We start from the raw sequence: 26,405 nt of genomic DNA, 5'->3' as shown, positions 1-26,405 counted from the left end.
GGGTACATGAGCCGACCGATGTGCCCTTTAAAGCCAGGAAACCCAATTATCAAATCTGAGAAATAAAACACCAATAAAATTTAGTAATAAATATTCCATTTTCCTCCTAGAAACAAAATAATCCAATGGTTATATACCTGTAACAATACATTAGCATATGAAACACAAATATACATTACATTACATAAACAGTGCACTTTCTTTTTAAGATACCAAAAAATTGTTGAGCTCAACTTATCATTAATATGTATTACTTAATACACATTAATACCACGTGGATTTTTTGTTTTATGGTATACCAATAATTCCAACAAAAAAAAAAAAATGTATTCACCATGGTTGAAAAAAAAATTAGCAATCCGTAAAAAACCTTTTAGCAGTACCATTTGTCAGCAGATCATAATACCTCATCACAAAGAACCTCTCCAGTACTGTTTTCCTGAAAAACAAAGTCATTTTAATACATGTATCTTTCAATTCACTAGTACAGATAATTATCTTGGCTCAGGTCATTTGCATGTCAATACAGTTCACTGTACCTTTTCACAGACCTGGTGAGAAAGAAGGGGGGTCATTTAAGTGGGCTGTCAGCAGCTGAGAACAAACGTCACACAATACGACATATATTGCATACTCCACACACACACACACACACAATTGGCTAGGTTATAGATGAACTCTAGACATCACACATATCAGCATGTTTTCTATAATAACCTGTACTTCTTCTTAAACCCATAACATCTGTTTGGTAAGGTTTAAATTCTTTCAGAGATCCATCCCATTTCGTTAGCCCCTTCTCAGCCTGTATGGACGCATTCTCAGGAGTTTGGAATGGGACCCCTGACCCAGGTGGTCCATACTTCCTACACCTAGGCCATGTGGCGAAGCGTGCAGAGTACACTTCAAAATCACGTCTTGTGGTCCTATATGGATTATGCTTACCGACTTTTTGACTGGAACTGGAAAGACAGAATCTCGCGATGTGACCCAGTAATCCGCATAAGTGGCATTTTATCTTATTTAAAGTGGTACAACACCTCTTAACAAAGGGCTTTGTTTTAGATGACTGTGAATATGGGATGGCCTCTTCTGGATTAGTAGTTTTTACCTGCGGCTTACAAAATATAGGGGCAATTTTTAAAGAGCTCTTACCTTCCTGGGATTTATTCTTGTTGATACATACCTTAGGTGTGGAGGATGTCCCCCTGAATTCAGACCTACCCAAATCAGTTACCTGATCCAACGGCTCCTGGCAGCTGACAGATAATGGTTTTACCCCACCTTCTGCATCCTTCAGTCTCTTTCCCAACTGGAGAATGTCCTCCTGTAATCTTTTGTTTTCTAGTACTAATTGCTGGTGGATAGCCTCTGAATTTGACATGGAAGCTTCTAAAGTACTGATGTTACCTTTGGTGATTTCTAGCTCTTCTTTTAGGGATGTGTTTTGCAATTTCAAATGCTCATACTGTTTTGCTAACCACCTGGCCGCAAAGATTAGCGGCGGTTTTCCCGTGCGCTTATTACAGCTTCTTTCAGTGAGATTTAATTTCACATCCTCTCCCGTCAGCGGGACAGAAAGTGTCCCTTCTGCCTGGAGACCTTCCTCCCTTAATGCCAGCATGGCCATTTCGTCTCCTTGTCTTGCTACTCTGCCTTCTTCTTCCTGTACCTCCCCATCCCCCTGTAATCCACATTTTACTGAGGTATCAGACTTGTGTTGTGGCTCTACCTTTTTGTCCACCACTGAAAGGTGACAATTCATGTCAGCCCCTGAGCATTCAGCTGACAAGGACTGGGCAACTGCATAAGGCCCAGGTCCTGACAACTGCTCCTTGTCTCCCTGACAATCACTGTCACCCCTTGTTGGGGGTTGTGATGGTTTACGCTTGTCCCTACGTTCAAGCATTGTTTGGAATGATTTCTCCTTAAATCCCATAGTAATAACATTCACTTCCTCTGTTTTATTCGCTGACTCCAGCATCCATATAAATAAAGTATCTTTTTCATATGGTCGTGTCATCTTACTGTGATGAGCACGATACAGATCTTCCCAAGCTTTTAACTCAAAAGTACCTCTTTTAAAATACTTCTTCCCAGTCCAACGATCCCAATCTTGCAAATATTTCACAACCCAAGGTCCATATTTATCTATCATCTCTTCCCTCGGGGTCAAGTGGTAGGGTTCCCCACGGTTAGACGCCCTCTTTGAAGCGATTAGATTACCCATCCTTTACGGACTCCGGACCTTGAACTGATTCCCCAACCTTTTTACAGGTTGCCTTTACTTCAGAGGTAGCTACTCTCTGACCAAGAATTGGGTTGACAGGTACTGCCCCTGTCACCCTTGCCGATTTTTTTTCGCTACTTGCCAGGCCAATTCCCTGTCCTGGCTATAGTCCTTCAAAATATCAGCCTGGAGATTTCCCAAACTAAATAATAGTTTAATCCCCCCGTGGACTTTTCTGAAGTACTCTAAAAGAAATGCTTAACGAAAGGTTATTACTAATGCGTGCTTGTAGTACAGGAGGTAGTTAACTGATGCACACCTAATTGCAATACGATTTGTAGGAGTTACAACATTACAGATCTAATCACAAAACTTACGATTCCCAGTTAGTAGTTTACACAGAAAGATAGATACATACATCGAAGATCATTCAGTGTGTACTAGGCCCACAGGTGCAATTCGATCTTAAAGACCGGGAAGCGTCTTGACCTAGACTCATGCAAGGGTCAACCAGAAGCGCTTGTTGGCAGAAAGGCCCAGATCCTACTTCTTTCCACTGCCTTCAAACGTCCAATCAGAACCCCTTATCATTCACGCAGACACCCTCCTGCAGTGTTGGCCCAACCGAGCAGGATGCCTTCTCATACACTCTCAGTACAATTTTATTTCACTTATACTGTTCATATCAGTCTCATCAAAGTATTAGTACAGACAAAAGGTTATATATATAAACAATGTTCAAAGAAGCTTGCTAGTTTGGGTGTTCACACATTTTTTCACATATATGAATCAAAAGCTGACAGTAGCTTTCCATTGCACCGCACTTACAAGAACGGTTAATCATTTAAGGTGAGCAGCAGCTGGCCATTTACTTGACATTATCTAGGAGATGCATATATATTACACTGCAACTTCTTGATGCCTTGGCATGTGAGTTTTTTAATTTGATTTGAATTTTAAGAAAAGGTTAAGGTAGTGAAAGTTCAAAGCTTTTGGAGAGAGAAACACTGAGAACAAAGACGGGATCAAACAACACACAAAATAAGGGAATATTTAGAAATCGCAAGTGCCAGAGGAGCGGGAGGGTCTGAATTCAGTGTCATTGCTCAAACACTAAGCCATAGGTGCAAAGGCCTAATAATATCTAGGTTCAGGGCAGATTGGTAGGAACCCAAACAGCTCGAACAGGAGGCAAAACCCAGCGCGGTGTCACAATTGGAACCGTAACACCATCGGTACTCTGGGCGCGCGAATGGTCTCCATTATCAGCTGGGCGTACCTGCGGTCAATGACCTGGTTCCAGCTTGCTTCAAGTCTCTCCCCACCATCAGGGGCCCTGTTAAAGAAGCAGGCCAGGGCTTAGACTCTGCACCCTGGGTAACCCAATGTTGGCATTCAACAAGGGCTCACTCCCACAGAAACCTGACACACATATTTAGACAACACACAAAGATCAAGATTTATCAGAAAAAGAACTAGATTTCCTAGAGAAATTATTATTAAAATAGAAAATGAGATACTGTTTTTAAGGCGTAGGAGATGGGTAGCACGAGGCAGTAGCAAACTACAATGAAAAAGGCACTAGCTAGCCAGAAATAGAACATGTTTCCAGTTAGTTGGTGAACTTGATTCCCAAAACTTTTCTTCCCTTGTTTGGCCATGATTTCCTTGATAACACACCATATCTCTTAGATCTCAATTTACAATGGAGAATAACACACTTTACTTTACCTGCTCTCTGTAATTAGTGGTATTGTACCAGTAGTGATATTATAAAACCATCAGTGTTATTTTATTTTGCCTTATGATAAAATAAATGTAGGAGTCAATTTGCAATGTTTACTTTATCCTATGGATACATCAAACATTTTTTTCATCATATTTCAGCCTCCTATCCAACAATTTCATCTCTCTGTAAACCCACACAGGCATTCAGGTTAGCATGGCCTGTTCCCTTGCTGCCCTCAGCATTCATTAGCTAATCTTGCTCTTTCACACACTGAGGTGCACCACTCTTTATAAGGTAGCTTGGGCTTTGCTCAGACAGGTGAAAATGAAACCCTGAAGTGAAGCCTCACCTCAGTCAGCATCACACCCTGGGCACTATGTAAAGTTCATCCAGGATAGTGCTCCCATCAACTGAGGCAGTTTGATGCATTATATTATACTGTAAAATAAATATATATTGTGACAGGGTGGTTCCCTGTCATGGTGTTTAAAAGACTGTTATATCACTCAGGATTCTCAGATAGGCAGGTTGAGGGGTTCTGGAGTGCTTGTTTCATCTGGAGAAAACTATTTTCTTCAGTTTTCTCACTGGTTGGTAAAATTCGGTTTGGGACCTGGAGCCTGGAGTTTTAGTAGTGATCTGGGTGGAATGGAATCTCCAATCCTGGGTCCTGGTTTTGGTTACAACCAGCACCTTGATTGCGCAGGTTTGAGTTTTGAGCTATACTCTTCCAAGGAGTCCATGTGGGTGTAAGGGAGCAGCCACAAATATGTGCATGTCTGCACGGTGCAGTCTGTAATAGAACAGACAGGCAACCCAAGTCTGAGGGCTGGAGCAGCAGAAAAGCTGCATGGAAAAGAGCTGACAGAGGTTCAGCATTTGTACAGGGACGCTGTGTTACAAGGTCAGGAGGAATGAGGCATACAGCCTGCTAAAGAGAGCCAGGAAGCTGAATCTGAATTTAAGTTTGTGTTGATGGTGGAAACCCCTGTGTAGACAATGATTCTGTGTTGAACTTTTCTTTCTTTTAATAAAAGTGGGCCAACAAGCCCTTAACCACTTCCCGCCTGGCCTATAGCAAAATGACGACCGGGCGGTGGTTCAGTTATCCTGAATGGGCGTGATATGACGTGGGGACACGCAGCAATCGGCGATCTTGGTAAAGAGCCTCTGACGGAGGCTCTTTACCACGTGATCAGCTGTGTCCAATCACAGCTGATCACAGTGTGAACAGGAAGAACCATGTATCGGCTTTTCCTCTATCGCGTCTGACATATGCGACTAGAGGAGAGCTGATTATCAGTGCAACCCCCCCTAAGGATGCCCACATAGGACCACCAGGGATGCCACCAGGACCAGCAGGGATGCCTAGCACTGATGACCATCAGGTATGCCACCCATAGCCACCAGGGATGCCAATCTGTGCCCATATAGGATGCCAATCTGTGCCCGTCAGTAATTCCTGCCAGTGCCTCCTTATCAGTAATGCCCATCAGTGTCAATCAGTGCCACCTATAAGTGTCCATCTATGCCAATCAGTGCCACCTATTAGTGCCCATCAGTGCCACCCATGAGTGCCCATCAGTGCCACCTATTAATGCCCATCAGTGCTGCATATCAGTGCCACCCTATCAGTGCTCATCAGTGCTGCATATTAGTGCCCATCATCGGTGCCCATCAGTGCCACCTTATCAGTGCCCATCAGTGCTGCCTTATCAGTGACCGTCAGTGCAGTTTAATCAGTGCCCATCAGTGAAAGGGAAAACGTACTTATTTACAAAAATGTTATAACAGAAACAAATAAAAACTTTTTTTTATTTGTTTAGCAACAATTAAAAACCCTAAAGGTGATCAAATACCACCAAAAGAAAGCTCTATTTGTGGGAACAAAATGATAACAATTTTGTTTGGGTACAGTGTAGCATGACCGTGCAATTGTCATTTAAAAAGCCACAGTGCTGAAATCTGAAAATTGGCTTGGGCAGGAAGGGGGAGAAGTGCCTGGTAATGAAGTGGTTTTAAACAGCATGATTTGCATGGACCATACACACTGGTGAGGTCTACACTGAGCTGAACAACCCCCGAACTTTACAATATATAAACTACGTATATATATATATATATATATATATATATATATATATATATATATATATATATATATATATACACACACATACATACATACATACATAGGCTTTCCATTCAAATTAACATAACCCTGTAGCTAAAAGTGCTTTTACTTCAACTAATGTTACTTTTCTGTCAATTTAGCAAGCAGTCGTAATGTTAAATTGAATATCCCTTATGAGAGTTACAATTGGAAGACGATGACTTCATTTTCCATTCTCCTTTATGAACAACGATGCTACATTAAGAAAGGTTTAGTAATAACCTACAAGATTTGGCAGCTTTAAGAAAATGAGAAAAAAAAACATTCTGACAGCAGCATCTACAGTATGAGATGCAAAGCATGATTCCCAAGTGATTTCAGCTCTACAACCCACTGAGAATTATGCCTAATTATACCAATGCAAAATATCTGTGTCACCAAACACAAGAGACAGACAAGTATTTTCATAAAGCTAGCTGTTAAAGAAGGAAATATTTCTTAAAATTATGTTTCTTGTTTTTAGGACTAGCATGTAAAACACTAAAAAGCTAAAAACACATGGATGTACAGTGACAACCCTTATACGGTATGCTTCTATTCTTAGTCTAAATTGTAATTTATAATAATTAGAAAGGCACTGGGGGAACTCATAAAGGGTGTCCTAGACACCAAAGAATTCCATCTCTCCTCCACATGAGAACTGTTGCCGCAGGGAGCAGGTATATGAATCTCTCACCTAGAGGGGGGAACCAATGAGGTAGGGGTCTCCTTACTGCATACACTCCATTCTCAGTGCATGTTCAGCCCATTACTAGCTAAGACATTAGTCATCTGTGCAGCCAACAGCATGATTGCAACGGAAGTTTCATCCCCAGCCCCATTCAACCACTGGTCAGAAGATTCGCCAGTTGAGAGTTAAAATTAAACAAAGGGGGTAGGGATGCTGGTAACATTATTGTCCAAGTATGATCATTGCCAATATTGGGACAATGATGTCATCAACGCTCACATTTTCTTTATTCTGACATATTGTATTAGCATTTCAACATTAACCCTTTCACTGCCAAGTCCGTAAGCCGTACGGGCCTACAGAAGTGGCCTCAGGTGGCCAGGTCAGTACGGGGTACAGACCTCTTTTCTCCCTCTCCTATAAGCTTATGGTCACTTCAATGACCATAAGCTTATATCAGAATTGTTCAGCAGACTCTGCTGAACACTTCTACAACTCTGATCAGCAGATTACAACCCCCCCCCCCCCCAAAAAAAAGCTAAAAATAAAAAAAATACTGTAAAAAAAAAAAAAAAAAGTAAAACGTAAAAAAAACAAAAACACAAACACAGTAAGACCCCCCCCCCAGGTCCTCCCACACTCACCCCTCCATGGTGACGTTACCTCAGCTTCTCCTCCCGGCCAACCCAATCTGTCCTGATTGGCCAAGTGGAGAAGCCGGAAGACGATAGCAAATATTAATTCGCTATTGTCACAAATGGGTGGGTTTGGGGTGCAATGCTTTTTCAAGCCAATTAGAGCCTCAGGCTTTAATCATGTGGCTTGAAAAAAAAAACTCAAACAAACATATGAGTCCAGCTCCCTAATGGACCGGCTGCTCCTGGTAGGACCCCTTTCACAGGGAATGGACTCTGTCAAGCAGTTCCGCCTGCTCAGCGGGGGATCTGTCTGCTGATGACAGGTCCGCATCATCTCCGCTGATACAGAGCAGACATGGACACAGCTCGCTATTCTCTATAGGACGTATCAAAGCGGACCACCTGTCCAGTTACATCGCATACCATCCGATCCGATTCTCTAGATGGATGGGGAATGGAATCCCCATCTGTCTGTTTTTAGCAGACTGAATCGGCTGCAGGCGGGTGTACACAGACAAATGTCCATTTACATCAGCCTCTCCATAGAGAACATTGTGTGGTCCTATTGGGCCCGCCTGAAAAACGGACAGGCAGACCCGATCGGTGTGCTTGTGTGAAAGGGGCCTAAGGCCTTGTTCACACAGGGCATACACAGCGTACCTTTACAGGGATGCAAAGGTGTTCCATGCATCTCTGTGCAGGCAGTACCATTGATATCATTTGGGATGTAGCACCTTGCACGAACAAGAGCCGTTGCTCCCAATTTTACATCCATGTAGGTCCGCATGCATATCCCTGAGCTCACACTGTCTGTGTTCGGGTTCATGTACCCACACTCACATGGATGTCAGATTGGGAACAGCAGGTAAGCCTATGCAGCCGTTGCATCCCAATTGACATAAATGGGACTGCCTGTATGGGGATGCATGGAACACCTGTGCATCCCTGTGCGGGTAAACATGGCCCCACATGGGCGTACACTTTAGTATGCCACATGTGAACGATGCTTTAGTACTCATTTAGCAGGAATTTTGAAAGTTACATTGTGTTTATGCGTAATAATGATTTTAGTGTATTTTTTGTGAAAATAGCAATATGATGAACATTTGCGCAATTATTGCGGGGCCCAAAAAATCAGTAGCACTTTTTTTTTTCTACAGGGCATGTGCTTTTAGAAAATGTCTAGTCTGAGGGGTCTTTTAAATTCTGAAAGCTGTAAGTGAAAAATTAAAACCTCCAGATTTTTAGAGAAATTTTTTTGTACGTTCGATTTGTGAAAGGACGCAATTTAACATTTACAAATATTTGTTATTTATTAACTCCATACAGGTTAAGCTTTCATATTTAGTAGGGATTTAGCAGTAATTTTGTAAAATTAGCTGTGTTTTTATATGCTAATAATGGTTTTACACTTTTTGTGTCTGTTCAATTTTTACCATTTCGCAAAAAGGCGCAATTTAAAAGTTACAAATATTTGTTATTTATTAACTCAATACAGGTTAAGCTTTTATATTTAGTAGGAATTTTGTAAAATTTGCTGTTTTTATCTGCTAATAATGGTTGTAGTATATTTTTTAAAATATACTGGTTTGATAAACATTTGCGCAAATACCACGGGGTCTAAAAAATAAGTAGCACCTTTTTTTATTCTAAAGGTAATATGCTTTCAGAAAATATATGGTTTTGGGGGTCTTTCACAAATTCTGAAAGCTGTAAGGGAAAAATGAAAACCTTCAGACTTTTAGAGAAATTTGGATATTTACATTTCTGCGTATGTTCGATTTTCACCATTTTACAAAAAGGCGCAATGTAAAAATTAAAACTTTTTGTTATTTATTAACTCCAAACAGGTTAAGCTTTTATATTTAGTATGGATTTAGCAGGATTTTTGTAAAATTAGCTGTGTTTTTATCTGCTAATAATGGTTTTAGTGTATTTTTTGCCAATATATTGGTTCGATAAACATTTGCGCAAATACCGTGGTGTCTAAAAAATCAGTAGCACCTTCTTTTTATTCTAGAGGTCATATGCTTTCAGAAAATATATGGTTTTGGGTGTTTTTCACAAATTCTGAAAGCTGTAAGGGAAAAATTAAAACCTTCAGATTTTTAGAGAACTTTGGATATTTACACTTTTGCATCTGTTCAATTTTCACCATTTCGCAAAAAGGCGCAATTTGAAAGTTACAAATATTTGTTATTTATTAACTCAATACAGGTTAAGATTTTATATTTAGTAGGAATTTTGTAAAATTTGCTGTGTTTTTAGCTGCTAATAATGGTTTTATTGTATTTTTTACAAATATATTGGTTTGATAAACATTTGCGCAAATACCGCGGGGTCTAAAAGATCAGTAGCACCTTCTTTTTATTCTACTGATCATGTGCTTTCAGAAAATATATGGTTTGGCGGGTCTTTCACAAACTCTGAAAGCTAAAAGTGAAAAATAGAAAAACAAAGGAAAATTTGCAAAAATGGTCTGGCCACGTACAGACTATCGGACATTCCGATAACAAAATCCTGGATTTATTTCCAATGGATGTTGGCTCAAACTTGTCTTGCGTACACATGGTCGCACAAATTTCGGAAATTCCGATCGCCAAGAACACGGTGACATACAACACATACGACAAGCCCAGAAAAATTAAGTTCAATAGCCAGTGCGCCCTTCTGCTTGATTCCGAGCATGCATGGAATTTTGTGTGTTGGAATTGTGTACACACGATCAGAATTTACGCCAACGGATTTTGTTGTTGGAAAATTTGAGATCCAGCTCTCAAATTTTTATTGTCGGGAATGTCCGATGGAGTCTACACACGGTCGGAATTTCCGACAAGCTCACATCGAACATTTGTTGTCGGAACCGACAACCGTGTGTATGCGGCATTAGCGTACAAAATGGAGCCCAGGGCCTGGCAGCGAAAGGGTTAAAGAAAATGATCGTGGTAGTATGATATGCATATGCAATATGAGTATGCATTTAGTGAGCAGATTCACTCTGACATATTGGACACACCAAGGGACCTTATCCGTCCTGAGCTATTAATCAAATCACCTAAACTGCTTTAAAAAAAAAAAAGCAGGACTAGATATCTGAAGAAGATTTAGGTTTTTCCATTAGGAACATTATAAAGAGTGTATGTAGCTCTCTCCTTAGCATTCTTCCTTATTGCATTTTGTATTTGATTGGTTGTCAAATATTAGCTATTTTCATTGCGTGATAGTTGATTCCTCATGCAATGAAGCTATAGAAATTATTTTGATGCTTTATTTTAGATGGGCATTAATCAGGCAGCTGCATTGCTGGGACATGGGCTGCAGATGGGCGCAGATCAGGCTGCAGATGGGCGCAGATCAGGCTGCAGATGGGCACAGATCAGGCTGCATTGAAGCTGCAGATGGGCACAGATCAGGCTGCATTGAAGCTGCAGCTAGGCACAGATCAGGCTGCTTTGAAGCTGCAGATGGGCACAGATCAGGCTGCATTGAAGCTGCAGATGGGCACAGATCAGGCTGCATTGAAGCTGCAGATGGGCACAGATCAGGCTGCATTGAAGCTGCAGAGGGGTACAGATCAGGCTGCACTGAGGCTGCAGATGGGCACTAATCAGGCTGCACTGAGGCTGCAGATGGGCACTAATCAGGATGCATTGAGGCTGCAGATGGGCACTAATCAGGATGCATTGAGGCTGCAGATGGGCACTAATCAGACTGCATTGATGGGCACTGACCATTATTTTGCTTCAAAGTGGTTTATTTTTAAAAAAAAGTAAATTTTTCTGAAACTTCCCTCTTAAATTCAAGGAGCGCATTATATGCTTGTGTGTGTTATATGCCGATAAATACGGTACCTACAACCGGAAGTAGCAGCTTTGCAGGGACTAAAGATAATGTGTTTTTTTTAATCTGCACAGTCCTTATTGTTAATAGGGGCCCCCTTATTTGGAACATAGGAAGTTTTTAAAGGTGAACTAACCCTTTGAGGATTCATTGAGGATAATAAAATATTTTTAAATCAGGCATAAACTGGCATTGGTAAAATGCACCTTTATCTTTTCCTTATAGATAATCCTTAGATGTTATACAGTCTTTCATCATGATAGGAGGAATAAAGGCCTCAGGGCTTTAAACTGAATAAAAAAAAATAAAATATACTAATACTGATAACTATATCTTGCAAGATTTTTTTAAAAATGAGAAAACATCATTTCGCCATAGTTTATATAGGAGGAAGATGTTTTGTGTCCGTGTCTCAGTACAGCCAAAAAAAAAAAGCAATTAAACAGACTAACAGACTGAATTTGTCTTTATATATGTATATACAGTTAGAAATGTGCATTACATTTCAATGGTTCATCAACAAATTTATTAGTACGCTTCAGCAAAAGTTTCATAACATAAAATGTCAAGTGCCAACACTCTATACCACATGTGTCAAACACAAGGCCCGCAGGCCGAATCTGGCCCTCCAGGCCATTTCATGTGGCCCTTGCACCCAGGTCTTTTTTTCAGCTGGAACGTGGTGGAAATGCTCACAGACCCCTGCCTGCCCTGCACTTATGGCAGGGACAAGGAAGATTTAGATGGCAGGTGCAGTGTGGGATGGGGCATCACGTGGTAAGTTGCACTGTGATCCCCATCTGTGCCCGGTTGCACAGATTTCAACCAATGATCTTCCTGCAAGTGAGAGAGAGCAATGTAGCTGCTTACATTGGCAGGAGGTACTAGAGCACGGCCAGGTAGGTGAAATGCAAGGAAAATTTTAGGTGGGGGGGATGTGTGCATAGGTAGGGGATAGGGGTGGCAGTGAGATGTGGTCAGCCAAGAGAGCTGAACCCTGCACATTGTGCATAGCACACCCCTAAACCCTGCACTCTATCCATAGGGCACCCCAAAACTGCACTTCGTACTTAGCGCACCCCTGAACCCTGTACTTGATACAAAGCGCACTCCTGAACCCTGCACTCTCTACATAGGGCATCCCTGAACTCCGCACATAATGCACTTCTGGTATTTATTGCCCCATTAAGAGCCTCCCACTGCAATTTGGCCACACCCACCGTTCATCAGGGGTTGAGTTCCTGCACCTATTCTCTGAGACAAAAAGCCCAGCCCTGGGTAAATTTATATAGTCCTACAGATACAGTCGGCCCTTTGAGGGCAACTATAATGCTGATGCGGCCCTTGATGAAATTGAGTTTGACACCTCTGCTCTATACAATTATAATTATAGAGATATAAAAAGCCATCCCAATTTTACTATTCTTTCAGTTGTGCTCATCTACAAATTTTAATATCGGTTTTCTTACTACTATACTACCTATTAGAGTCTGAAATAATGGAATTGCCTGTGTGTCACCTACAACTTTGCAAACGAAAACGCTTTTTTTTGCTTTTGCTTTTACACGATTGTTTTATTCACATGGATGGACTTTTTCTTATTATCACTGTTGTTAAACACTAATTCAATCTAATGCCCCGTACACACGGTCGGATTTTCCGACGGAAAATGTGTGATAGGACCTTGTTGTCGGAAATTCCGACCGTGTGTAGGCTCCATCACACATTTTCCATCGGATTTTCCGACACACAAAGTTTGAGAGCAGGCTATAAAATTTTCCGCCAACAAAATCCTTTGTCGGAATTTCCGATCGTGTGTACACAAATCCAACGCACAAAGTGCCACGCATGCCCAGAATAAATAAAGAGATGAAAGCTATTGGCTACTGCCCCGTTTATAGTCCCGACGTACATGTTTTATGTCACCGCATTCAGAATGATCGGATTTTCCGACAACTTTGTGTGACCGTGTGTATGCAAGACAAGTTTGAGCCAACATCTGTCGGAAAAAATCCTAGGATTCTGTTGTCGGAATGTCCAATCAATGTCCGACCGTGTGTACGGGGCATAAGAAGAGTGTGCAGTGGTTTGATAACAACACTTATTATTAATTGTGTCACTATTTTACATAGTAGGCGAAGTTGAAAAAAGACATAAGTCCATCAAGTCCAACATATGTGTGTGATTTTATGTCATTCTTACATTGTATATCCCTGTATGTTGTGGTCATTTAGGTGCCTATCTAATGCCGCGTACACGCAATCGTTATTTCCGTCTATAAGGGGTTTCATAGTATTGTGTTGATGGCAGTGGTGTCGGCGACATACGAGTTTCTCTATGTGGACGTGGGGAAGAATGGCCGGACTTCCAGAAAATCCATTGACGGCCCTGGAAACTGTCCGTCCTGGCTTGCCCCCCCAAAGCGCCCGTGAGGTGTGTCAAAAATATGTTGATTTTTTTACGGGTAGGGGGGCCATTGCTATGCCAGCACATTTGTAATTATTTTAGATATTAAAAAAAATTTTGATCTGATCAAATCTTGATTTTCAATGGTTACACTCACTTTTAAACTGAAACATAAAAGCCTTTAAAAAAATCCACAGCAAGCAACAGGATCAGTGATCCAACGGTGCACCGCGGTCACAGCGGACCTGAAGTGTAAACTGGTGTATCTCTCACCCAACCTTCTAAGGCCCAGCCATCCGATCGGTGTAGTCCTCCTCAGACAGCGGCATCTAATGTCAGTGCAATGGAATGCCGTGTAACCATGCCCAAGACATGTTTCGTCGAAAAGACTTCTTCAAATGGGATTGGCTACACGGATGGTTCATCAATCCTTATATACTATCTGTGATCAGTCATGTGATCATCATCAGTCATGTGATCATCATCAGTCATGTGACCTCCTGCTCTGCACATGCTCACACTTCATGTCACTTCATGTACTATGCCACAAAGGAAAACAAACCAGAAACCAAAGAAGCCAGTGTCTACAAATATTCTAAGTTAAAAAATAATTCCACTTTTAATCCAAAATTGCAACAAAATGAGAGTCTGGTAGTTTTGTGGAAGATGACATAAGGAAATTAAAAACAACAAAATCAAAAAGGAACAATATTTGGAAAACACTAAAACAGATAGAGAAAAAGAAAAACATAATCTTAAGACCAGCAGACAAGGGAGGAGGACTTGTTATACTTAACAGGAAAGATTATGAACTTGAGATAAATAAATTACTAGGAGTTCAAGATACATATAAAAAATTAAAAGGAAATCCAAGAATTGAATATGAAAAGAAACTCAAAACATTTGTGAAGAAAGGTGAAAACAAGGGAATTCTTACTAAAGCCACCTTTCTAGTACCAGAAGCAGCAAAAACACCTGTAATTTATTATGTCCCCAAAATACATAAAAATCCCACGAAACCACCAGGAAGGCCAACAATTAGTGGAATATATTCACTTTTGGCCAGATTAGGATCATACATAGATGGATACTTGCAACCATTGGTAAAAGAAGGCAAATCTTACCTGAAGGAGAGCAGACAGCTGATTGACGAACTAAAGAACCTCAAAATTGAGCCCACTGACATCCTAGTTACAATAGATGTCAATTCATTGTACACCACTATAGTACAAGAAGACTCAAGAATCAACAGTGTGGAATGGGCACTACATAGACAAACAGATATGAAAAATTAGCAAATCCAATTTATTTTAGAAGGCCTGAGGTTGGCTATGAGTAATAATTACTTCTGGCACAAAGGGGAATACTTTGTGCAAACAAAGGGCGTAGCCATGGGGGCAAAGTATGCCCCCAGTGTAGCTAATTTGTTCCTCAACCATTGGGAAGAGGAGCAAATTTTTAGTGTACAGAGAAATCATTTAAAAATGTACCGGAGATTTATTGATGATATCGTTATCATTTGGAGTGGCACGGAAACTGAGCTACAAACGTTCTTCGATGAAATTAATCAGAATATATATGGCATCACCTTTTCAGGCACTTGGAACAAACAAACAATAGATTATTTGGATTTACAACTCTATAAGGAACATGGACATATCAACACGAGGACCTTCTTTAAGATGACGGACAGAAATGGGTACATCCCGATCAGCAGCTGCCATCATCGCCAATGGATTAGCAACATACCAAAGGGCCAATTAATGAGATTATACAGAAATTGTAGTAACATCAACGACTACAACATTCAAGCAGATATCATGATAAAAAGATTCATTGAAAAAGGATATAACAAAAGGGAATTAGAGACACTAAAGGAAAAAGTAAAAACTATGGACAGAGAACTGATGATAAAAGGCAAATCAAATGAAATTCATAAGAAGAAAAATAAAAACATGGACATGGCCTTCCTAACGGGATACAATATACAACATAAATCATTGGAAATGATTATAAAAAAACATTGGGGAATTTTACAATCGGACAGAATCTTGAAAGAGATTATACCATTAAAACCTACATTTATTTACAGAAGGGCACCAAACCTCAGGAATAGACTGGTACACAATGCCCTGGATCCACCAAAACAGATAAAAATATCAAGCCAGCTAAAGGGCTTCTTTAAATGTGGAAAATGCCTCCCATGTAGAGCCAGCAAAAAAAACAGTAAGAAAAAAAACGGACTTCACATCTACAGCCAATGGAACTAAATACAACATAAGAGAGTTCATTACATGTAAAAGTACACATGTAACATATGTGTTAGAGTGCCCGTGCCACAAACAATACGTGGGCAGAACTACAAGAGAACTGCATGTAAGGATCCGGGAGCACATAAATAACATCAAGAAAGGTTTCAATAAACATAGCTTCTCCAGACATTTCAGAGACCATCATAACAGGGATCCTACATGCATGACTTTTTATGGCATAGATAAGATTAAAGGGCATTGGAGGGGGGGAAACAAGAAAATCAAAGTCTCCCAAAATGAAACAAAATGGATCTTCCAATTAGATACTCTCCAACCCATAGGAATGAAAATTGATGTAGATTTGAATTGTTTTTTAACTAATTTTTTAGGAACATAAATTTTCCTTTGAGTGTATAGCAAATTAGTTTATGTCCTGACTTTCAATGTCAGAAGTCATCGATCATATTTAATAATTTTTGTACCAATAAATTAATTTGACTATCCTATTATTCTTTTTCATCATTGGCTGCATTAAAGCCCCACCTAGGGGGTTTTTTCAGTTTTTTTCTAATGTATAGCAAATTACATAGAGGCCCTAGTATAATAAGTCCCTTTACATCTACATTAAAGTAATATAGGTTGTTTTTATTACTTTTTTATTATCATTTTATTGCCAGAGATTTAAACATTTTTTTTTTTTAATTTTTACACTTTATCTTGATTGCTCCTCTAAAATAAGCCCTCTTAAACACACTAAAACATTTTTACATTTTATATTTATGTATATTTTTTCACTACTATTATTTTAATTTTAATTGTATCCCTAATTCTTCCTTTTTTATATATATGTAATAAATTAATAATTTGAATGTGTATAGGGTTATATCTAAATAAATTATTGCCATGGGTATATGGTTAAGTATTAACTAGAAGGCACACAAATCACTTTATTTTTAAAAGACAGCATTCATAATTTATAGCATATCGCAACTGTTTAACAATGTAATAAATTAAATTCGAAAGAGTGATGGCATAGAGTGTTCATCCTATTAATTTAAGAAATAGATTTCGTAATAGAACGCTATTAATATGGTTCCAGATCACTTGAAATGCAGACTTTGGTCTGCATAATACCACCAAATATGGCCGCGGGTATTATACTTTTATAAGAGTGGCCTTGGGTCTGCATTACTTCACCAAAAATGGCCGCCAGGACAAGTGCATATAACATGCGGACTTCGGTCTGCAAAACCTTACCCAAAATGGCCACCGTCAATGTCAATTATTCAAGTTGTGATTCGCTATATAAAGGAGATGAGGCAATTGCGGTGCACGCTCCAGATGACATCAGAGTGACGAAACGCGTATGGTGGGGTCAGCACATGCTCTTGCATCACTTCCGGTCATCGGCTTTTGTGTCAGCAACAAATGCTTTTTTGTCTTTCATTGAATGTGAGTACCCTTTTCATGATTTTAAGTAATAAATTGGTTGAAACAATATCACACTATTGGAATCCTTTTCTCCTATACCTTATATGACATTTGGGACAAGAGTGGAAACTATTTATTAATACACCGGGAATATCCAGCCTTCAGATTGCTGCACAGTGGCAGATACTGTGAATGCTCCATACCCCAAGAGGGGGGGAAGTTCCGGTGAGTGCAGCCACAATAAGAGCACGGATAAAGCACGCATGCTGTGATCAACTTTGCAAAGTGAACAATATTGTTTTTCACCAGCACAGAAGCACCTTAATTTTGGATATTAAAAAATTGGGACTGCACATATATTTGTAATATTATAATTTTTAATTTTTAATTTTAATCCATAAAAGTTTTTTGCACAAAAGCACTTTAAATCACAAATGGAATCATTTAATATTTTGTAGGAAAAGACAATTTTTCTGTGGAGGATTTATTGGTCTTAGCACATCAGCACAGAGACATTTAAGTTGTTTATATTAATTTGGTAATATAATAATATTATATGTTTATTTCTTTTGGTCATTAAGACACTGTAAAGTTATGTAGTATACACAGTAATTGCACCAACACCTGTATATTCATCAATTAATGTATTTATTGGGACAGTTTTCAAACACGGATATAGAACGGCGCCCTATCTACTTTATTTTCTTTTCAATCATGTACTCCACCTAGTGGTAGTAATTAGTAGAGGCAGCAGTTCTCCTTTTTTGTTCAGTATTTTCTTCCTTTGCGCGGAATCTGGGCTTTTGGCTTTTAAATGCATAAAAAAATAGAAAAAAAGTGGTTCCCAAAAATTGAAAATGGTGTAATTTTGTTGTTCTTTAGATTTTTCCTAGTATATCAATCATGTTCTTCGGTTTTTGTTCTATGTCATTTGTTTTTTGCTTGATGAGGTCTAAATCCTGACTACAAAAGATTATGTCCTGGATTAGCCTTTGTGCACTGTCAGTCATGAGATGAGTAGATTGTTCTTCCACAACATGCACATCACCTAAAAGAAAAAATACACACCGTGTATTATAAATATGCAGGCATACATCTATTACCTGAATCTGTGGTGTCAGACACTCACCTGTTGTGGAGACAATCTCAACCACCTCTCCTTCCTATACATCCTCAGGTTGTGGTCCTCTGTTCCCCTTCTTCAGGAGGTGGGGGTTTCCTGGTGTCCTCAGACGTCCGTAGTCTTTTCTCCCTTATGAGAATGAAACAAAAGGTATACTTAGCACACAGATATTTGAGGCCAGAAATAGAAATATGAAACATTGTTTGGAAGTGGGGTACAATTGTCTGTTTTGGCAGAGTTCCAAGCTGAAGACATGATTTTTTCATTTACCAAAGCTGGAATACTTACCTTTTTTGGACAAGTTTCACACATGGAGACACCCCAAGTATCCACTGGAGTAGGTACACCAGTGGATACTTGGGGATTCTCCATGTGTGAAACTTGTCCAAAAAAGGTAAGTATTCCAGCTTTGGTAAGTGAAAAAATCATGCCTTCAGCTTGGAACTGTGCCAAAACAGACAATTGTACCCCACTTCCAGTGGGACACCGTAAAAAGTTTGTTCTTGTGTCCCACACTAGTGCTCCTGAGTCCAGATGTGTAAACAGCTGCTGAGTTTCCTCTCCTTACATTACACTGAATCAAGTTTGCAATTCTTTCTAGTTTCAAGCACATGTAGACAACAATGTCCTAAACTTCTTTTCATACAAATTAGCATGACCAAACGTAGTTAACCCTGTATCTGCCCAAAACATTGTATTTAGTTGGCAAACGAACAATGTTTCCTACGACCGATTACTGTGCCCATGAACATGAAAGAAGCCATTTTAAACTTTACAACAGTAAAGAAAAGCACATGGAGCAGCATGCAAGTAATAAAAATAATCGGAACACACGACAACTACTTCCTTTTTAGAAGCACTTTCTTGATCCTTCTGTACTGAACCTGCTCCCTCAATTTCAGGTCTGACCAGCGTCTCCTCAATTGCTCCTTGGATCGTCCTACCCCAAAATTCCTGTGCAGACTCTTCACAACTTTAGTCATGATCTTGGCCTTTCTCACATTTGGGTTTAGGTACGGTCCATACTTCCTGTCATAGTCAGCCCTCTTCAAGATGTCCACCATCTCCACCATCTCTACAAAGGCCATATTTGAGGCCTTAAATCTCCTGTGGGATCGGGACGTTTCGGGCCCCGGGCTTTCCTCCTCCTCGTTACTGATATTATCACGCACCTGCTGTGTCTCCGCCATGTTCCTCTCCCACTGTGATGAAAGAGAAGGGATGGGGAATATTCTAGAAAGAACGTCATGTGCGGGCGATGTGGGCGGAGTTTCATGCATGCGCAGTGTATATAAAGCTAACACGTGTGTGTCGTACGTATGATCTGTGAGTGGAGGAAGCGCCAAACGTTATAACGAAGGTAACATTTTAACTTGGGACATCAGTGGCCTATACTGATTCGAGATTGAGGCCTATATTGGGATACGATTAGGAGAGTTTAGCCTGATATTAGTGTTTTTGTCTTGTGTTTTGTCTTGCAGCAAATATGAAACAATTCAGACCCTGAATTCATGGGCCAGTTCATAGACAGATACAGGGATATGAGAAATTTGTGGGAGGTTAAAAACCCCTTATATCGAAATAAACCAGCTAGGAAGGCATCGCAGGAGAAACTGCTGCAATTTGTGATGACGCAGGTCCCCAGCGCAGACATCGAGAAAATTGGTAGCTTGAGAAGCACGTATAGGAAGGAGCTTAATAAGGTCCAGGCTTCAATGAGATCAGGAGCAGCAGCAAAGGATGTGTATGTACCCAGTCTGTGGTACTACAACAGGATGCGGTTTCTGGAAAACCAGATTGAAGTCAGGGAATCACTTTCTACACTTCCATCCACCCTTCCCTCAACCCCAGCTGAGGCTTCCGAGGACCAACCTGGCCCTTCCATCCTGGAAGAAGTTGAGGAGCCCAGCTGGAGCCAGGTATAGTATTTTTACACATATTTATTGTCTGAAAATTATTGGTGGTAACTAGATGTTATAATTGATAACAAATGAATGAGTTAACAAAAAGCGTTTTAAATATCAATAGACAGTAGTGGCCAAAAATTATTGGGACAAGAATGAAAAATGCTGGGCTCAGAATGATAGTCTTTTCTATTTATTAACATTGACACTACCTGCCTGGAGTTTGCATGTTCTCTCTGTGCCTGCGTGGGTTTCCTCCGGGTACTTCAGTTTCCTCCCACACTCCAAAGACATGCTGGTAGGTTAATTGGCTTCTGTCCAAAATTGGCCCTGGTAAATGAATGTGAGTTGGGGACATTGGATTGTGGGCTCCTTGAGGGTAGGGACCAATGTGAGTGTGCGATGTATGTGTGGAGCGCTGTGTAAAATTGATGGCACTGTATGGGTAACTTAAATAAAAATAGGGATAATTGTAGACAAGCACCTACACTCACTCAGGTTGAACTGGATGGACTGGTGTCTTTATTCAACCTTACTAACTAACTTACTAACTATGTAACATTCAATTTGCAACAGTCATGAGCTGAAAACTGTGTGTGATTGATGAACCAAAAACTACAACTATGTCCCTTTTTCATACACAGGAAGACCTCTGCCAGGACGAGGCTCTGGAATGTGGCAGCCAGGAGGAGGCAGGGGTAAGTGTCAGCCAGGAGGAGGCAGGGGTAAGTGTCAGCCAGGAGGTGGCCAGGCCCAGTAGCCTCACCCAATCCCAGGTGCCTCCCCTCCACCTTACAACAAAAAGGGCCAGGAATGGGAGTAACGTGGAGGAGGCAGCGCCGGGCCTCATTAAGGAGGCTAATGCTGCCCTGAAAACACCCCCCGACACTGAAGAGACCTATGGCTGCTATGTAGCTGCAAAATTGCAGCAAATGGAGGGCCAACGCTTTATTTGTGAGCTTATTTTTCAGTCCTTTCGGAAGGGGTTGAGGGGTCAAATTAGTGATAACATGCACTTATGTGCGCTCACCCATCCTCCTCCTCCTCCTGCCACAAGTCCACCTCCAGAGCCACAGCCTCCAAGGAAAGCTGCAGGGAAGGCTGTAGAGAAGGCTGCAGGGAAGCATGGAGGGAAGGCTGCAGGGAAGACAAGAAAGTGATGGCCTGGGTTCAGTCTGGTCTGACAGAAGACGCAGGCTGTGGTAGTACCACAGCCTAGGGACATATGTCATCTGCTGCTGTTCATGATCTCTGGGTGTCCTGGACCAGATTGTGCTCCCTATTATATGGACTTCTCAGGCTACCAATGTTTAGTTACAAAGAGTTAATGTGTGCCCTGGGGTACAAAGGCTTTGCAAATTCAAGCAGTTTCTCCAGCGTTGCCTTCCTCTTTATTTTGTTATGAGCCAGAATAAATGTAGATTTTTTTATATGAAAATACTTGCGTTTTTCTTCAAAAAGGACAGTTTGTGAGTAGGCAGGTACATTTCAAAAATACAATGTCAAATTAACAAGGGACAACAACCAACCACCTTGAGCTTTTAAAATACAAGATAATAATGTTGTTGTGGAAACTTGACACACAAAAAAAAATGGCGATCACTAGAAAATAATTAAAAAAAAAAAAAAATAACTATAAAAAATAATTTGAAACATTATTATGGAGATCTGGCTTTAAAAACAAAAAAGAATATTCAGGAGATCACAAGAAATAATAAAGAAATAAGTTTCTGAGAACTCTGTGTGAATATCAGCAGCAAAACAAATTCATTCTTCTAGCATTATAAAGAAGAGGAGAATGCGCTGCATTAAAAGATCGAAAAATTGACAGCGCGACGAATGTGCTATCTCCATTACGAACGCTCGTTTTACCAGAACGAGCGCTTTCGTCTCGTACTTGATTCTGAGCATGCGTGATTTTTTGCACGTTCGAATTGCATACAGGCGATCGCATTTTCGGATAGGAACTTTCCCCGACCGAAAAATATAGAGCATGCTCTCAATCTTTTGCTGGTTGGAATTCCGCCAGCAAAAGACCAATGGAGCATACACATGGTTGCATTTTCCGACAAAAAGCTCTCATCAGAGTTTTTCTGGCAGTATTTCCGATCATGTGTACGCGGCATAATAGTTTTTTAAATTATCGATGCTCCCCGCTGAAACCACTGAATGTGGAAGAGAATTCCACATCCTAACCACTTTTACAGTAAAGAACCCTCTACACAGTTTAAGGTTAAACCACTTTTCTTCTAATTTTAGTGAATGGCCACGTGTCTTATTCAACTCCCTTTCGCGGAAAAGCTTTATCCCTATTGTGGGGTCACCAGTACAGTATTTGTACATTGAAATCATATGCCCTCTCAAGCGTCTCCTCTCTGGAGAGAATAAATTCAGTGCTCCTAACCTTTCCTCATAACTAAGGTCCTCCAGTCCCTTTATTAGTTTTGTTGCCCTTCTCTGGACTCTCTCTAGTTCCAGCACATCCTTCCTGAGGACTGGTGCCCAGAACTGGACAGCATACCCCAGGTGCGGTCGGACCAGAGTCTTGTAGACTGGGAGATTTATCATTTTATCCCCTTTTTAATGCATGCCAATATTCTGTTTGCTTTGCTTGCAGCAGCTTGGCATTGCATGCCATTGCTGAGCCTATCATCTACTAGGACTCCCAGGTCCTTTTCCATCCTAGATTCCCCCAGAGGTTCTCCCCTAGTGAGTAGATTGCAATTCATATTTTTGCTACCCAAATTAATTATTTTAAATATTTCTACATTAAACCTCATTTGCCATGTACTTGCCCACCCCATTAATTTGTTCAGATCTTCTTGCAAGATTCCCACCTCCTCGGTGCTTAGCTTAGTATCATCCGCAAATACAGAGATTGAGCTGTTTATCCCATCCTCCAGTTCGTTTATTAATAAATTAAATAGGATTGGTCCCAGGACAGAACCCTGGGGGACCCCACTTTCCACCCAGACCATTCCAAATTCTCCCCATTTATCACTACCCTCTGAACTCGCCCTGTAGTCAGTTTTCAATCCATGTACTCATCCTATGGTCCATGTCAACAGACCTTACTTTGTACAAGAAAACGTTTATGGGGAACTATATCAAATGCTTTTACAAAGTCCAAATACACCATGTCTATGGAAAAAGATAAAAAATTAACCCTGCGCTTGCTCAACCATTCAGCAGACACAACAGAATATTTTGTTCAAGGTAACAGTTATATAAAAGTGTAGAGCTATTGTGCCAAATAACCATATAAACAAAAAATGTATTATTACATGCACAAATGTGATGAAAAAATATATATATAAAAAATGCAAAATAAAGTCTCTGGTGATCTTCAAGTGTCACTTATGTACAATGATTGTTCATAGTCCAAACTTGAATGAAACGGTCCTGTTCACCACGTGAGTAACCAATATAGAAAGCTAATGTGATGAGACCACCACCCAGATGAAATGCAGGCTTACCAAAATCGTTGGACTCAAAAGAACATATGCTCTGAGTCAGACGGGCTTGTATTGCCAACCGGCAATGAAGGAAGGACCTTTGAAGTCAATGACGATGGAACTCCAGAGGCATCAAGGCTTTAAGAGAAACCTCTTCTTATAGGTGGTTGCCCATAAAAAATAAAAAGGGGCCACATAGCATAATTCCGTATATAAAACACATTTATTGATAAAAATTAAAACACTTACATTTTATGCAGTGAAAAAGCGCTTAGTATAAAATTGTGGCAGCAGTGGAGTCTCCCTAAAGTGGGAGACTCCACTGCTGCCACGATTTTATACTAAGAGCTTTTTCACTGCATAAAATGTATAGTGTTTTACTTGGCACAATGGGTATTCGTACAATAGCGCTACACCATGTCTACGGGCCTTCCTTTAGATGGCAGCTCACCTCCTCCTAGAAGGTTAAGACATTGGTTTGGCAAGAATGATTCTTCATGAATCCATGCTGATTACTGCTAATGATACCATTTTCTTTACTAAAATCTTGTATATATTCCCTTATCATCCCCTCCAAGAGCTTGCATACAATTGATGTTAGGCTAACTGGTCTGTAATTCCCAGGGATGTATCTTGGAACTATATCACAAAGCTATGCTGATTTCTATCATCCAATTATGTGCAAGCAAAAATTTTTTTTTTTTTTTTAATCTTCCTTGCATGTTCTCCTCAGATATAGCACAACTGCACTTGCAGTGCACTTATTGTGTACTTGCAGGTGTATTTGCAGTGCACAGACTATTTGCCTTTAGTAAATCAACCCCACTGTGATATAGAGACAGCGCAACACGGTTTTGGTTCATAAATGTTTTATTGTTTGTGGTTAGGCAGTAGTAAGTGCAGCTATTTCAATTCAAATTCACCTTTTAGAGCACTTTGGCTCAGTTTTTCCAGTTTTTTGTTTGTAATAAAGCGTACAGCAAGATAGAGACTCAGTAGAAGTGGGTAAGCAGTCTTTGAGTGATCCTGTTGCTAGCAAGTTGCCAGCAACATTATCATTGAGTGACAATGGACCGAAAGTTTTTTTGTTTTTTTTTAAAGCAGTTTGCAACATAATTGTTGCATGTAAAGATAGTTATTGATAATTTTTTTAATTTTTTAATGCCTTGCATCCTATTTCTTTTCTTTTTGTCAGGTTTCGCAGTGGCCTGTGGTAGAACAGGGTCTATTATTTGATCGGACATGGATGGTTGTAAATGAAAATGGAGTATGTCTCAGTCAAAAGCAAGAGACAAAATTGTGTCTGATTCGTCCTTCAATTGATCTGATTCAGAACATCATGATAATTCATGCATACGGTAAAATTAGTCTTGTATCAAACTGCATTTTTCCACCCACACTTTAATTTGAACATAATACATATTCCCTAGTTACCAAATAAGACAATCCAGTCCACTGCTATTTTGCTGATATGCACCTGTAATCTGACTTTATCATGTTTTTTACATGAGAAAGGTATTGGAGCTGCCATTGCTGACTTGGAGATTGTAAGTTACCTGGCTGCCATGCTAATACTTTGGCTTCAAAGCCTTGAGTCTTTGACCTGGAACAAATATAGAGATCAGGAATTCTGCCACTGTTCTGTAACTTGTTTATAGCATGTTTGTGTAAAGGATATGTTTACTGGAAAAAAAATGTGCATTTATTATTTTTTCACAGGGGCTTGCAGGTGCAATGTCAGGCTCCTGCACACTATTTTTACAGCTCTGTGTCGTACCTATGTACAGGCTGTCAGTTTCAAAGCTGTAAGAAATGTGAATGAACTATGAGCATGCTCACAGTCCATTAAAACTACAAGTCTTTCTGCCATGGTGACAGACTGAACTTGTAGTTTATTCATTCTGAGAACCCTGTGGAACCCTGCAGAGCAACAATATTCTAACACAAGGTCTAAACTTTTGCCACTCTGTCAAAAATAAAAAAAGTGCATCTTCCCTAGAAATATATATATATATATATATATATATATATATATATATATATATATTATAAAAACATTCTTTTCTTTTTTAATTTCTTGAATGCTAGAAAATCACAAGGCAAAGTATCTAAAATACCAGAAGTATAATGCTGATATTGAAATAAAGTTATATAGCAATGGTATTTCAAAACAATGGTTTCTAAGTTCTTGGTATTGGTCTTCAAAACATTTTTTTATATTATTATTGCATTATATTATGATTTTATTAATGTTCATTTACCAAGTGCATTATTATCCATATCATGCATATACCTAAGGATAAACAGTATGCAGTATATCACTATATTAGAAAATGCGGCTTATTGCTTAAACTTTTACTTTGCTCTAACTAGGCAAAGTTTACTGTACAGCAAGCCTGCACATAATTGGCTTACAATTGCTACCATTTCAGTCACTTACCAGTCAATGCATAAACAAGATTCAGGAACCTTATCAATGTCCTTAAAGTGGTAGCAAACTCTGTTTTGTAAAAACTCACTGGCAGGCAGGGTTTTTAGAACAGAAGAGACCCTA

General features: G+C 39.9%; 1 protein-coding gene across 1 annotated transcript in view; it reads left to right on the top strand.

Annotated features, from left to right (window-relative positions):
* MOCOS (molybdenum cofactor sulfurase) overlaps window positions 1–26,405 on the top strand; it is a 1,002,829-nt gene that overhangs the window by 836,220 nt on the left and 140,204 nt on the right. The window contains exon 9 of the mRNA XM_073630796.1: window positions 25,047–25,209. Coding sequence (XP_073486897.1) covers window positions 25,047–25,209 — 163 coding nt within the window. The remainder of the gene's footprint in view (window positions 1–25,046; window positions 25,210–26,405) is intronic.

The sequence above is a fragment of the Aquarana catesbeiana genome, linkage group LG05 (assembly GCF_042186555.1).
Source record: "Aquarana catesbeiana isolate 2022-GZ linkage group LG05, ASM4218655v1, whole genome shotgun sequence".
In the NCBI taxonomy this organism is placed as follows: Eukaryota; Metazoa; Chordata; class Amphibia; order Anura; family Ranidae; genus Aquarana; species Aquarana catesbeiana.
Note: the sequence above shows the minus strand (reverse complement) of the source record. Positions and strands in the feature narration are given on the sequence as shown.